This window comes from Uloborus diversus, chromosome 9 (assembly GCF_026930045.1).
Source record: "Uloborus diversus isolate 005 chromosome 9, Udiv.v.3.1, whole genome shotgun sequence".
NCBI classification, from domain to species: Eukaryota; Metazoa; Arthropoda; class Arachnida; order Araneae; family Uloboridae; genus Uloborus; species Uloborus diversus.
This window is the reverse complement of record NC_072739.1, coordinates 11,344,947-11,361,279: the sequence shown is the minus strand read 5'-3', so window position 1 is coordinate 11,361,279 and position 16,333 is coordinate 11,344,947. Positions and strand designations below refer to the sequence as shown.

At 33.5% G+C, this 16,333-nt stretch overlaps 1 protein-coding gene across 1 annotated transcript in view; it reads left to right on the top strand.

Annotated features, from left to right (window-relative positions):
• Positions 1-16,333, top strand: part of LOC129229749 (apoptotic protease-activating factor 1-like) — a gene marked incomplete at its 5' end in the record, with an annotated part of 108,278 nt that overhangs the window by 1,198 nt on the left and 90,747 nt on the right. The window contains one exon of the mRNA XM_054864119.1: positions 6,562-7,360. Coding sequence (XP_054720094.1) covers positions 6,562-7,360 — 799 coding nt within the window. The remainder of the gene's footprint in view (positions 1-6,561; positions 7,361-16,333) is intronic.

Here is a 16,333-nt window from a genome sequence, read left to right as displayed (position 1 = left end):
AATACAAACCAAATCAAAACAAAAACAATTTTTGTGTTTGTTCCCACATGATTTTCTTATTGCTCATTATTTCATTTTTGTTTTACTTTATTTTTTTTCCCTTAAAATAATGTCTCGTTCTGTAAAATATTGTCATCAGTTAGAATACAAGACTTTAGCCGTCCCGTATGGAAGTTCCTCGGGACGCGGGACAATTTTTCAAAATACGGGACTGTCCCTTGAAATCCGGGACGTCTGGCAATTCCGGTGAGGTCAGAAGTAGAACAGAGGATCCTTCCTCTAAATTTTTCGGAATTGATGTTTAAAAAAGTTGTTTTAGTATGGAGATGAGGTGGGGAGAGAGTGTGTTGGAGGTAAAATAAACTGCCCACGAGTGGCCGCCCACAATTTAAAAAATTGACATCTGAAATATCACACTTGGACAATTTTTTGTACTAGCTTCATATGGGCCATGGAATTCCTGGAAAGTCATGGAAAAAAATATATCATATTTCAGACCTGGAAAAGTCATGGAAAATTAATATTTTCGTTAAAAGTCATGGAAATGTATTTAAAGTTGTGGAAAAATGTCCTGGGCAAAGAGAAAGTAACAGTAGCTTGCTTAGAAAGAATCAGAAATCTTGAGAGATTTAACAGTTTTGCATATGAAAACTGAAAATTTTAACGATCTCAAAAACAAATCTAAAATTTTAAATCCCATTCCATCTGCTCCTGTAGCAGCTGCCTGCCTTGTTTTGCAATGTGATTTTATTGCTTGGACATCACAAAATTTGAGTTTAACATTATTTTCAACACTTTTTATATTTTGTTGTAACGTACTTGCACATTCTTGATTTTCCCACGCCCAGTCAAAAAGTGCAATTCAAGTTCGTTTCAATCACTTGTAAAAATTTGATTATTAAATTTAACAGAGTTTATCTTAATTTGTTGAAGGTTTTAGAAAATAAAGATAATGAATCAAGCGACAGAATAGGTACAGAAATAGGGGAATCCAAGTACTCTAAAACTAGTTCCTAACATATGGCTTACGGATATGATTCATGTGGCCGCTGTTGTATTCAGTTTAGGATTCGAACACTATATATGTTCTAGAATTTCCAAAATCTCTTCTTTTATATACATTTGGAAATATGTAAATAAATAAACAAGTACTTTTGAGTTTGAAGATTTATTCACAACTGAATGGTTTTTCATCATTATCTGGTTTAGAAAAATGAATTGACTGAAGACTGAGATTTATGATTTTTTTCACGAACTCATTTCTTACGAGCACTTGGTTATAACCAGCAAATATTGAGGTATCTTCACACTCTTTGTAAGCTAGTTCCACTGTATTTGTGTCACAGGAATATCAGTGACCGTACATTCCAGATAACCCTGTGTCCCCAAAGCAGAATATTACTAAATTTGCAACGTACGTCGCGGAACAGAAACCTGAGCTGCAGAACAATTCTGTTCAAATGTGAGAGGTAAACTTAAATTTTCTGCAGAAATTCTTTAGATTTCTGTGAAATTTCTGCAGATTTCTTTAAATTGGAAGAAAATCTAAAATTCTCGGAAATTATGATAATTTCACAGAAAGCTCGCGAAAAAAGTTGAATTCGATAAATTACCTGCTGGGACTTTAGATTTACTTTGTACTTTATCTGCAGAATTTGTGCGAAGTTCTGTCTTGAGTTGGAAGATATTTGTAGAGAATCGGCAGTTTCTGCAGATTTTCTGTAAAAATTTCATTCTAAATATGAAAAGATTCTGATTTTTCTCCCCTTTTAGTTCCCCTTTTCCTTATTTTTCCCCAAATCAACCTCCAACCACTGCGATTTCCTCCATAAATGTATGTTTTGGAAACATACCAACATTGAAACACGTCCATTGCCGAAAATTTGTCTTGCTTGAAATTTCAATCCTTTTGCATCATGAAATATTTCAATTATTTAGAAAGTTTTGGAGTGTTTTATTATTTGCTGCACTAACTCGACTCATTTTATTAATTAGTTTAGTAATTTATAATTTTTTAGTAGTTTATTAACATTATTTTAATTTCTCCTTCATGTAAAATTAACCAAAAAAAACGTGGTTTGACATCTAGGTTTGGATTTTTATGAAATTTTGTATCTTTGCTCTTTGTAGGAGGCATTTTAGAAAGCATATAAAATATTTTTGGAGAATCTCGATCGGTTTAGGTTGCACAGAAATGCATAGCAACAAGTAAAAATTTAAAAACTGAAAAAAAAAGAAGAAAAAGCATCCTGTATGAAACAATTTTGATTTAGGGCTCCCAATTTGTGGAAAGGGTCACGTTTGTTGGCAGGGGCGTAGCTAGGGGGGGGTTTTGGGGACAAACCCCCCCCCCCCCCCCCCGAAAAGTTAGTCTCAAAAAAAAAGAGAAAAAGAAGAGAGAAGAGAAAGAAAAAAAAAGGAAGAAAAGGAAAAAATTCCAAGCGGTTATACATATATATATACAGTCCGACCTCCATATATCGAAGTAGCAAATTGTCGGGAAAAAATTCGATATATAGAAATTTCGATATATAGAAACAATCTTATTTTATCCTAAAAGTCTCCTAAAACATTAAAAATAAAGCTAATTTACGTGTACAAAAACCCAATTTCAAATTGATACGAGCATCGGATTAAAATAAAAGTTAATAATTAAAAAAATAACAGAAATTACATTTTTGCGCCTTCATACATCTTCATTCTTCTTCAATTCAACTTGATCCGCAACATTAGGGGTTTTCGTTTTGATAATGTAATCGACAGAAGAGTAAAAAATCAATCTACTTAACTTGAATGATTTTTACTGCAGCTAAAAAGACTAGGAATGATAATCAACAGACAAAAGAGAGAACTTGAAACTGATTTTACAATGCTAATGGTTACAACTAAGATTTGAAATAAACTTGAGGGAATTTAAGAACTCTAGAACGAAACAACGACCTATCTACACACCCCTCAACCCCAGATTCCTTATGAGTTTCGTAGCAACCTTTAGTGAACATAATTATCTCCCCTAACCTTCATTTTTCATGAGACAGTCTGAAGTGGAAAAACAAATCTACGAATGTCTCGAAAAAAAATTCGATATATAGAGATTTTTTCGATATATAGAAACAATTTTTCTATGTAATGAACATAGAAATTTGCTGGGATTTCGATATATAGAAAATTTTGATATGTGGAAGTTCGATATATGGAGGTTCGACTGTATATATATATATATATATATGTTATATATATATATAATATATATATATATATATATATATTATATATATATTATATATATATATATAATATATATATAATATATATAAGGTAGGTGCGGGTATTAAGGCCTGTCGGGTAATAAGGCCTAAACAGCGAAAATATAATTTAAAATGGTTGTAGCCGCTCAAAAACGCTATCGTAGATAGTTTACACTCCCAGATGGCTCCTCAAACTGGTCACAACGCCATGCTCAGTTGTTTTGACCAGCGAGCCCAGATTCATTTTCACGGAACGCTTGTAAGACACGAATAATAAAAAATCGTCAGATTGAAATGTAAGTAATTTTTGTAATATCATACTTTTATGCATAGTTTTGCGCTACAGTTATCTGTCTTGAATGCTTCTATCGATATTTCATGTCTGAGTGAAATAATATGATCGAATTATTGTACTTTTTTGTATTTTTTTAAATTTGACGTCAGCGGCTAATAAGGCCTACGAAAGTTGACCGTAGGCCTTATTATACTCCTTTTTTGTAGCGTAGTTTTTAAGCTGTGCATCTTATTTTGAACCTTTCTCAACATGGTATGAGTGTTTATCAGTAATTGCGGCTGTTTACGACTTGGTTCATTCTTATTTTAGTGCCTACATCACGATGCCTCCCAAACGAGCACTGTGGTCTAATATTGACTTAGTGTCGGCTATCCAAGCAGTAAGAAGAGCTATGCTGAGCTCATATAAAGCAACTGTGAGGTTTAATGTTCCCAGGAGAACCATTAGAAATCATCTCCATACCAGAAGTTTGAAAAAAACACTTGGTAGAAAATCTATTCTCACTGATGACCAGGAAGCTGATCTTGTCATCAGAATTTTGAGGTTTGCTGAAGTAGGGTTGCCTGTGACACCACGTATTCTCCGACGTTTGGTTTATAAATTTTGTGAGCTTAATAACATAAAGCATAATTTTAATAAACTTGCTAAAGTTGCTGGTAAAGATTGATTTAAAGCATTTATGAAAAGACACCTGGAAATATTAGACGAAAAACTCAATTTATGAATCCGGTCAGAGCTCAAAAGCCAAACAAATTCATCGTTAATGATCACTTTAACAGACTGAATGAAATTTATGATAATCTGGACTTGAGAAGTCATCCTGAAAGAATATACAACATGGATGAGAAAGGCTGCCGTCTCACAACTCACCACCAGCAGACTGTTTTGGCAAAGAAGGGGACTAAAAGAGTGCCTTTACAGTCTTCGGAACACGCCGAAAGTGTCACAATAGCTGGATGTGTAAATGCACTTGGTACTGCTATACCACCAATGATAATATTTAAAGGCAACGGTTGAAGGCAGAATTATATGACAATTTGCCACCGGGTTCTTTGGTAGAAAAATCTACAAAGGGTTATATGACTAATGAACTTTTAACAGAATTTCTAAAGCACCTATCTAGATTTAAAAGTGCAGGAAAGTCCCTTTTAATATTTGATGGAGCGGCTTGTCACCTAGACTTAACAATCGTTGAAGTCGCCGATTCTCTCGATATATCATTATACTGTTTACCTTCAAGCACCACTCATGAACTCCAACCCCTTGATAAAGCCGTCTATCGATCATTTGAACACCACTAGGATGCAGAAGTTTTATCATTTATGGAACAAAACCCAGACAAAAAGCTCACCAAGGCACGGTTTAATGTTATTCTTTCAAATGTCTGGTCTAAATGCATGACACATAGTAACATTACAAGCGGCTTTAAAGCCAGTGGTTTGTATCCATTGAATCCACAGGCTATTTCAGAAACAGCTTTTGCTCCGTCTGTATTAACAGAAATTCCAGCTCTCGAAGCTGACAAATTTCAAGAAAAAAATTTGCAACCTCGCACCTCCCTCACGCCAATAACCCCAAGGCCTTCCACATCGACAGCACAAGATGGAATAATTAATAGTACCCCAAACAAACCTCCTGGAACGACGTACGGCATGGTTTACGGTTCTAGTTCGGACGATGAAGAGGACAATACACCACTAGCTCAACTGAAAAAAAAAAGCATTTCAGGAGCTTATGCGTACTCCAGTGAAAAATACTGAAAAAACATCAATTTTAAGAAGAAAATCTATTAATTATCGAGGAATTAAAGTCACCAAAGAACTGTTTGAAGAATATAGAAAAGAGAAAAAAGCAAAAAATGACGTCAACGCTCAAAGAAAGACGAAAAAAAAAAACCGATGCTAATTGACACTGTCACGTTTGTGAGGAGGATAAAATGATTGACATGAGGCCCTGTTCAAAATGCAACAGGTGGTATCATGAGCAATGCGTCGGTTTACAGCCGATGACGAAGATATTTTTGAGTGCCCTGACGGCTGTTAATTTTTTTTTTTTTTTTTTTTGGTTATTTTGAAGATTTTCAGCATGAGTAATGCTTAAGGATATTACAAATGATCTCAATTATCAATGTTAATAGCTTATTTTGATTATTTACGAGTGTTAAAATATTAGGCCTTATTACCCTACCGTAGTATAATAAGGCCTAATTGCAAGGTTTTTTTAAATAATTAAATTTATGTTTGTTTTCGGCAAGAAAGGCCGTTTTTTGTTATTTTCGTGTAGTAATTGAATGGTACTTTAATTAAATTTGCAATTTGCTGATTCGGATCCTTTTCTTTCTATTTTATTCCAAATCTCCCTTAGGTAGGCCTTATTACCCGCACCTACCTTATATATTATATATAAGAAGTAACCCCCCCTGAAAGTCGGGTCTAGCTACGCCACTGTTTGTTGGTTGTGTATATAATGCTTGAAGTACTTGCAGAACAATTTTTGTCAAATGATTTTACCTGGCAGAACATCGTCAACTATTCTGCTTTGGGGCTTGTGTATTAAATGAGCTTTATCACTACAATACTGCTCCAAATTTCAGCACCTTGTCTATTATGATGATGTTCTTTTAATGAACAATTTTTGTGAAAAAATTAACTAATTCTTTGTTATAATTCCTCTCCCCCCCCCCCTAAATAATTTAGCTGTACACTGCCAGGCTAAGCACAAAAGTGGTATCTGCACTTTTTTTCAAAACTGAGTTACGATCACCAGGTGGTTCTTGTCACTTATTTGTTAAAAGGTTTTTTTTTTGAAAAAAATGCATTCGGACCAAATACATGGAGGTTCAAAACTTTAAACGTCCGTTTCTCATTTTCCACTCCGATGCAGATACAACTTTTGCTCTTAGCATCTCAGTACAGTTTTATACTTGGACACTTTAGCTTAGTCTATCTTTTCCCACATTTTAAACTTAATTTTATGCAAATCTTGTGTCACTTATATGGTACTTTTTGTTCTTTTCAGAAGACACGACGAGATCAAGTTGAGAAACTTTTTGAAATTCTGCCTAAAAAGAGCCCAAAGGCATTTAAATATTTTATTGAAGCTTTAAATGAAAAAGACAGATATGGCTGCGCAAACTATCCTTGGCTAGCTGAGAAATTAGCTCAGCAAGATGAGGTTGATTTAAATAGGAAAGTTCATGAAACTCTTATTCAAGGTGGGGTACCCTTCCCCACGAATTTTCTTTTTCGAAGGGAAGAAAAAATACGTGAAATTCGTAACCATTTGTGCATTGCATCCAGGGAAGATAGGCAATGGGTCATACTTTATGGAATGACCGGAACCGGAAAGTCCGTCCTAGCTGCAGAATGTCTGCGTTGCAACGAACTCATTGAGCAGCATTATTCAGGAGGCATCTTCTGGATTTCTATTGGACGAATAAAAGATGACAATGCTTTATGGCTGAAAATGAAACGTTTGTTTAATCTCCTAGGCGTCAATAAGGAATTGTATGCCAGTGAGGACTTGCAGGATTTAACCATAGTTATCCGGAAAGAAATAATTAAAAGAAAAAAGATCCTTCTCGTTTTAGATGATGTCTGGGACAAGAAAGTCATCAAGGCATTTGATATTGGTTGTCCGGTGTTAGTAACAACCAAGCTGAAAGATGTTCTGCAAAACGACTCGAAGTATTATACTTTTATCGAGTGCAAGAATGATTGGAGCGTTAATGAAAGTAAAGAATTACTTTCTTTGTACGTTAATTGTGATCGTGAACAATTGCCTGATTTCGTTGATTACATCTGTGAAAAATGTAAAGGTGGGCATTCTTGTCACTTACTAGTAATGATTTCATAATTTTTGTATTGAAAGTGTAAAAACACTTTTTTCATCAGTTCGCGGCAAATTATTGGTTGTAATTGTTAAAATTGTTTTCTTGCTCTCTCTTAGGCACTACAGTAGAATACTTTTATAACGCCGACCTATATAATGCAATTCTCTATAAACTGCACAACTTTACAGAATTAAACAATAGGTTTTGAAGTATAAAAAATCCCTCTGTTTTTCTTTGCAAACATAAAAGTTGTTAGTCAAATTAAATTTTGAAACAGTTTTTCGTCTTTCTATCTTAATTCAAAGCTATTAAATGAAAATTACTACTCATAGTAAACAGAAAAACCCAGATGGCTCTTAAAAATGCAGCTGTTATGCAAACATGAAGCTAGCAGAAGTGCAGGACAATTTACTTCCTTTTGATTGTGAAACATATTTATTTGTGAATGACTAACTGTAATATTAGTGCTTCAGTACACACTGCAGTTCTGAAGTGCAAATATATAGATATATACTGAGTATTAGTTTCAAAATTTGTGAAATGATCTATATAACGCAAAAGCTCTGGTCCCAAGGTGTGCGTTATAATGGTCTTCTACTGTATTATATTGTATTTTTGTTCTGTATACACTTTTCATACAGTTTTATGCAATTGGTATTCTTTACTAATAATAAAGCTGAAAGTCTCTCCGTCTGGATCTCCGACGCTCATAGCGCCTAAACAGTTCGGCCCGATTTTAATGAAATTTGGAACAAAATTAGTTTGTAGCATGGGGGTGTGCACCTGGAAGCGATTTTTTTGAAAATTCGATTTTGTTCTTTTTCTATTCCAATTTTAAGAACATTTTACCGAGCAAATTATCATAACGTGGACGAGTAAATTACCAAATTATCATAACTAACTAACACGGGCAAGCAAATTGGCGAGAAATTCACCATCCATTATTTGTAAATATACAAGAGACTAAATAACCTTTTCATTTTCTACTACGGGCATAGCCGTACGGGTACCACTAGTTAAGTATGAAGTGGGAGCCACAGGGGGGGAGGGGCGACTGCTCCTCACTTTCAAAAGCTAAGGAGCCTTGCCACTTCACTTTTCTCAGGTCAAAACTGTTGTATTGATCAAAAAATGCTAATATTAATGAATTTACTTGTTTAAATAAAGAAGATTGACTTAATAAATGTACGTTTCATATTTTTCTCATGTTATTATTTTCATAAAAATTCGAATGGAACTTTGAATTGGAAGAAGGAAGTCAACTGTGGCCATCTGTCCCGATTTTTGAGATTGTGTCCCAATTTTCTTTTTTTAGAAGTTCATTTATCAATAATGACATTAGAATCCAATAATATAGTTAAACTAGCATTCCCGTACCCGGCATTGCTCGGGTAATGGAATTAGCAGGAGTTAACAGTGCTTGGTGCACCTAGTTTCGAAAATCCCCTGTAATAATTACTTATTACCTATAACTTTTTCTAATTTTGGGAGGATCCCGGGGACCCTGGACTCCTTATATATATATATGCCCTTGTCCTTAACCGATCTTTAACTGTTATTAACGATCCTTTTCAAGTATTGATTGTCTTTGCACACACAGGTCATCCACATTTTATTGTTATACCTATGTTTAAGCTAGAACTTCTCTGTATACAACATTTTTAGTTTTTTTTCTGGTGCTAAAATTATTAAACTGCTTGATGAACTGGCTTTGGAGCAAGCTACATAACATTGGTCGTGTGAAAAAAAGTCTTCTCTTAAATCGATCCCTGCTACTTTTTATGTCTGTCCTTGTGACTTATTAATGGTTATTGCAAAGCAAACTTTAACAGGAAACTGCACTCTTCTAAATTCAAAAGGATAGTCCGCCTGTGATGATGTTCTTAAAAACTTCGTTTCTAGTTTTGAAAAAATAAAAGCAAAAGACAGAAACATTATGATTTGACTTGAGAAAAGCCTCGAAGAATCACGTGAGGAGCAAAACAATATCAAATTTATAGTTCGCTATCGACCAAAAGTTGAGATGAAGTACTGAATAATGATTTGAATGGAAGAAAGCCTTTGAAAGTAAGGGATTTGAATTTCAATGACAGGTTTTTAATTTCGCAGAAATTAAGGGGTTTTAATTAATTTCTCCCGAACTAATTGAGATTTCGAAAAATCATTTCTTAGTGGTTACTTTTGTAATCATGCGAACATGCCTGCCAAATTTCAAGTCTGAAGCTTCAGTGGTTTCGGCTGTGCGTTGATATATCTTACTAATATTATATATGCGAAAGTTTGTCTGTATGGATGGATGGATGTATGGATGTTTGTTACTCTTTCACGCAAAAACTACTGAACGGATTTTGATGAAACTTTACAATAATATAGCTTATGCATCAGAATAACACATAGGGTAGTTTTCGTCCCGTTATGGGGGGGAAAACCCCCTTGGCGGGGCAATAAAACACAATTTTTGTATAAATTCTCTAATATTGGGATGAAAAAATACTTCCACATATTTACATTATATGTCCATCGAAAGCTCTGATTTTTCTGCTGAAGATGGCACCTGTTCGAAATTTCTAAGTAGAATAAAAAACGAGTTATGAGCTTTTTAGATCCATGTTCGAAGGCTTTCCTCAACTCAATACAGTATTTAGTGTATCATCTCAACTCCCTGTCGATAGCGACAATTGTTGTATTGTTGACTTTCTTTGCTTTTCGTGATTGTTCAAGGCTTTTCTGAAGTCAAATCTTGAAGTAAGATTTTGCACAAGATTGGCAAATAATACATGATTTGGCTGATGATTTTCCATTTAAACGGAACTTTAATGTAATTAATGGTTTTTATTATTATTTATGCTAATTGAACACTTACTCATTATCCAAACAACCAGCAGATCGCCAAAATTTTTGCAGAAAGATTTCCGTAGCTGATGCATTTGGCAGTTTTTTCAACGTTGCTGTTTTTGAAGCCGAAGACTACGTCATAATGTTTCTCAGCTTTCACCATGTAAACAAAATATCGCCAATCAAAGAATTTTCAAAAGACTTTTTTTACTGTGTTAAATAATCCAGCAACTAAATTAGGCAAATCCATAAACAGCACAAAAACTTCCACTAATTTTCCTTTTTGCACAATTTCAAACAATCACAAAATTTTATTACTTATTTTGGTAACATTTTAACTCTTTAGCACCATTTTATGGTGACCAAAAATATCTCAGCATCTGGCGACGATATCTCTGTAACGAAAATTAATATCATATCGTTTTACAAAGTAAGGAAAGAATGGGGGAGCATCATCGAAGGTACCTCGAAACGACTTTCGCAAATTCGGTAAAATCGCACCAAGAGCCACAATGATTGAAATTTCCCGAAATAACTAAAGCAAGTATAAGGGGATTACGAGCGCAGCTACTTTTTTTTAATCACTTCGTACTTCATTAGCCATACAGAGAAGGTTTTAGACTCCATGTTAAAAAAAAAGTATCAACAGATTAATCTTTTTAAACATGAGAAGATTAATTTCATGTTTTTTAAATTTGTATATGCTTAAATGTAGTGCTTTCGTTTCTAAATCAATACTACTTTGTTCTTTATACTTATTGCTATTTTAGTTTTATGGGTAAGGAAGAAACTCGATTTTTAATCACGTCAAAAAGATGTGTTTTAAATTCTTTTACTTAAAACAGAAAACAAAAGCAAGTAACGATTTTTTCTAATAATTATTAATGACCCAGGCAACGCCTGGTATTTTTGCTAGTATATATATATATATATGTTATCTCAGGACATTGATTTTTATATATTAAGATTTTTCAAGAAAGTCAAGTGTATATAAGGTGCCCACTAGGGTGGTCCAAAAAAGGCCCTTTTTTAAAAATTCCTGATTTTTATTGGTCCTACCCCCCTCATTTGGTTCCATCTGAGTAAAAAACAATTATTGTGAAGCTTGAGCTCATAATTTTAACATTTAGAGGTAGCTCAACAGCCTCAAAGTTCCGCGTTTTACCACTTTATGTCATAAATGCAGATAGAAATAAAATTGACGCTATGAAAAGTATATAATTTATTTAATTAAAAATTGCCAGCATTTTGTAAGTTAAAAATAGTTACATAATAATAATAGTTCAACAGTTATGTATATGACTTTCCTTAATACACATTACAAACTCTGTTTTTTACATCCGGGATAAGCTCATCAATGTTCTGCGACAACTTGCAATTGTTCTTCATTGCGTGTCATTTTTTCATTAAACTCTTTTATAAGGGCTATACCCCTTTCAGCATTATAGTTAACCACTGAAATTCCTTGAATAATCGTTATCGGTGCATTTTTAGGCATGGAAGCAGTCATCCAAGCTTTTAAATACACACGTACAACAAATATGCATATTTTTTGCAATCCCTTTTCTTCTATTGACGTGATGGTAAATTGACAGCTAAACATCCATATTTTGAAACAATACAAAATTTTAGACATCCATCTAGCATGATGCATAGCCCCAGGTGCTACAAATTTGATACCATGTGGAGGAGCTTTATTGAGAAATATTAAGCATAGTTCAAGACATTTTCGATAATCATCTTTCGCTTGCGTGTCATGTAGTAATCTTTCAGCAAATACTATTGTATCATCCTTTACATCTGTCACTTGTGCTAAAATGTCCTTATTGTTGATGCTTATGATGTATTTGTCTTTGTCTATGAATTCCCAGTAGGCCTGGAATCGTTTAAAAAAAAGGTACATCTGGTACGGAAGAAAAACCCAAACATTTAAGAAACACCGCACCAATAATTAATACCATAATGTGATGTCGAAATGGAAAATATAGTAACCTTTTCTTTAGTTTTTGCTCCAGTAAGACACGAGTACCCTTGCTTTCCCCGGTATTTAAACTCGTTGTGTCAAAGCACATTGCAGAAACTTTGTCAGTTAGGCCCCAGTCCTGCAAAGCTCACCTTCTTTATTTTTTTGTGTCATCGTGCTGTTGTTTTTGTGGGGTTTTTTTTTATAACTTCCATTGCGTTAATAACGTTTTTCTAACTTGGGCTGACAGTTTTGGGGGTCTTTGTACGGGTATTCTGGCTTTCTGCCAAAATTTTGTTATTTCTTCTATTGTATTTCTTGAAGATTCTCTTACGGTTTTCTTTAATTCAATATGGTTATGAAGAAACATACCCAATGCCATACGAATTGCATGTAGTTTACTACCTGTCAGCTCACTTATGATTGAACTAAGAAGATAAACCTCTGATTTTGATCTAATTGATGTATTTGCCATGCTCAGTTATTTTAAAGTAAAGAGACATATGCATTTCAAAAATAAGTGCAAACTGCTATTCCAACAGTGGTGAAATCAAAACAAAAAGAATTAAGAATGCATACATAAGCAACAAGTTGAAAATTTATTCGATCACGACTGTTAAAGGAATAGATTTTATGTATTTATATTTACAAAAGTATTTTCATAATGGCTATTGTTAAGTCTCTATATAAAATAGCAATTTTATAAAGCAATTGTTTTCTTGTTAATAAAAATAGCAATTGTATTTTACCTTAGTGAGATCAATGGTCGTGTGTTGTACGCGTTCTATTCAGCAATGATGAAAACTTCATCTCGTTGAGCTACCTCTAAATATTATCGAAATGTTTTCAAATTTTATCAGATTTATTTTTTAATGCATTGGAACAAAGTGGGAGGGTAGGAGTCAAAAAATGTTCACCTTCGAAATTTTGGACCACCCTAGTGCCCACCTAAACTTCACCTCTCTCTCCCATCCCCACGTATCCTCTGATCCCCCCACTTTTTTGACGCACGAGCCGCCTATGATGTTCATCATATTTTCAAGCATATAGGGAAATGTTTAAAAAAGGATGTAGTGGTAGCAGGAGTAGACATGCCCATTCTTTGAATTTGTCAAAAAAAAAAAAAAATATTATTTAATCAAAGTAAAAGGAAGTTGTGTAGGGCCACACTATTTCTTTTTTTTTCTTTTTCTTTTTTTTTTTTAATGAGGTGATATTGGTTTCTGATGATTATTATAGTTCATATTTTTATTGGAACTATTAAGAGTCATTTTTTTTAAGCTTGGACACTTTTGATAGTTGATGTCTTCGATTTTCGTAAAAATTTCAGGATGTGTTAGTGGTACTATGATAAGAAAAAGTGAAGTTTATTTTTTTTTTAAACTGATTTGTTTGCCCTTGAGTAGAGGTCAAAGTTTAAGAACGTGAGAAAAACGAGCTTAATATATGATTGCTTTGCTTCAAAACCAATGGGTGTAGCAAGTCAATTTTTTTTATGTGGATACTACTTGATACAAGGTACATGCTAGCCGAAATATTTTGGTCGCTCATTCATGGCTTTGAGGGCAAAGGTCAATTGAAAATACTATTTTTTAAACTTTTTTTGCCCTGTTTGGGCCCGGATATCTGCTAAAGCAGTGAGTAACCCTCGAAAATAAGTATATACCTAACTACTCACCACAGTATAGTACTAAGAAAAACATGAAATAGCATGGGTTACTCTTTGCTTTAGCAGTTAAACGGTCTCAAAGTCGATGATTTTTTAAAAATAGCCAAGTTTAGACGTCAATAACTCTGATCGCGACGCATCAACAACTTTGGGACACAGCTGTAGTTATAGTCGAAGTGGTCTATTTTAAGGTCCAGGTTAGAAATCCATGGCAACTAATAAACTTTTTTAGTTACACGGTCTCAAAGTTGAAAATTTGATCTATAATTTCAACTTATTTTGTTTTCAATTACTCTATGACTGATGAGTTAGTAACTTCGAGAAACAGTTGTAATCATACCCTAAGTGATGTAGTTTTAGACTCAGGTGAGAAAACCATGAGATTTAATCATCTTGCTTAATGAAACGGTTTCAAAAATGATAATTTACCCATAAAATGTCAAGTTTCAACTACGCTAATCCACGAGTCAAAATTTTGAGACACAGCTGTAATTACAGCTTCAGTCCCCAGCATTCAGTTTTTGACCCAGATTATATACCCATGGGACTTGTTAATTTTTTTTGCAAATACAACCTTTTTTTTCACTCTTCATTCGCGCAAAACAATCAATTTTCCTATTTCTTAATGTCATTCTTGATTTTATAATCAAAATAAGTCAATGCTGTATTTTATAAATAGGATTTCAATTGCACAATAAAGTAAGTACAGTAGAAATTTGCATACATGAATAATAAACAATTGAAAGTAAATAAATATTTTTTTTACTAAACTTAAAAGGCAACATATAACTCAAAATACAGCACAGATTTGCTCTTGCAGACCCGAGGTTTGGAGTTGCATGGAGAAAAATTTACATTTGAAACTTATGAAGGTGGCTTTCCTATAGCTCCAATGCCCTTATCTCTTGGAGAATTGATCTTACTTCATTTCTATCTTCTTCCTAGGGAAAGTACACTTAAGTTTAACAAGATAGAGACACTCAAATTTAAAGGTTACCATTATAAAAAAAAGCTATTATCAGCTAATAAGTTTTCCTTATATTTATCTAATCAATTATTTAAAAAAAAATATTTCGATTCTATTAAGCAAAAGGAAATCTTAGATTTTTAAATTTTCAATGCGAATGCATTATGTATAGTAACTTACTTGCTCATTGTCTTCAAGAGTCTGATCATGTTCCACAAGTTTTCCTTTTTTCATCTTAGACGCCATGCGATAGAACATGCTCCTAATTTGTTGAGTCGTCAGATACTCATCAGGCGAAAATAGTTTTTCTCCCTTTAGATTTCTTTTTTCTCATTTCTTTTGCCGCTTTTTCGGGAGTAATTTTTATGGAAGTCTTCTCTCCTTCCAAAAACAGCTGACGCATAAAATTCTTCTGCTTATCGCTAAATTTTGAAAATTTTCTAACTGGCAATGCCCATCCAGTTTCATCAAAGAATATTTTTTCATACAGCTTCTCAGTCATTATTTTGCGAGTAGATAATGGTGGGATTTGAGTTTCGGCTATTGTACCACGTGTTAAGTCTCATTAAAATAGTACAACTATTTGAACACTAGTACTTGTAAACTACTTAAATGAAAAAATAGTTGGTTAACATAAAAAAAGCAGTACCTTACCTTTACACAATATCTGGCCAACATTCTCTCTGCTAAAAATTTAAAAAAAGCTGGTTGTTGATAGATTTTGTTTTGAATGCTCCGCCTTTCAAAGCTTCGGTTCAGTGTTGTTTGTTTAAAATGGCTACATCAGCCACTACTATCCGGTTTTATAGGTTTTACATATAATTTAATGCTGCCATCTATAAAATAAATTACGAAACTTTTAAAAAATTCAGAAATACATTTTGAAAAGGGAGAAAACTCAACACGTGCTAGTAACTATATTGAACAAGTAAAAGTTCGAATTAAAAATATTATTTTTTTGAAATTTTAAAAGTGTCATGGGTATGAAGCAGATTCTAAAACTACATCACTTGGAGCACAATTACAGCTGTGTCTGAAAGTCTTGTTTTCGTGGATTAGCTTAGTTGAAACTTGACACTTTATGTTAAAATTATCATTTTTGTGAGACCGTTTAATTAAGCAAGATGATTAGATCCCAAAGTTTTCTGGCTTGAGTCTAAAACTATATCACTTTGAATGTAATTACAGATGTTTTTCTAAGTTACTAACTCACCAATCATAGAGTAATTGAAAAAAAAAAATGAAATTATAGCTCAAATTTTCAACTTTGAGGCCGTATAACTAAAAAAGTTTATTAGTTGCCATGGGTTTCTAACCTGGACCTTAAAATAGACCACTTGGACTATAACTACAGCTGTGTCCCAAAGTTGCTGATACGTCGCGATCAGAGTTATTGACGTCTAAACTTGGCTATTTTTAAAAAATCATCGACTTTGAGACCGTTTAACTACTAAAGCAAAGAGTAACTCATGATATTTCATGTTTTTCTTAGTACTATACTGTGGTGAGTAGTTAGGTATATAC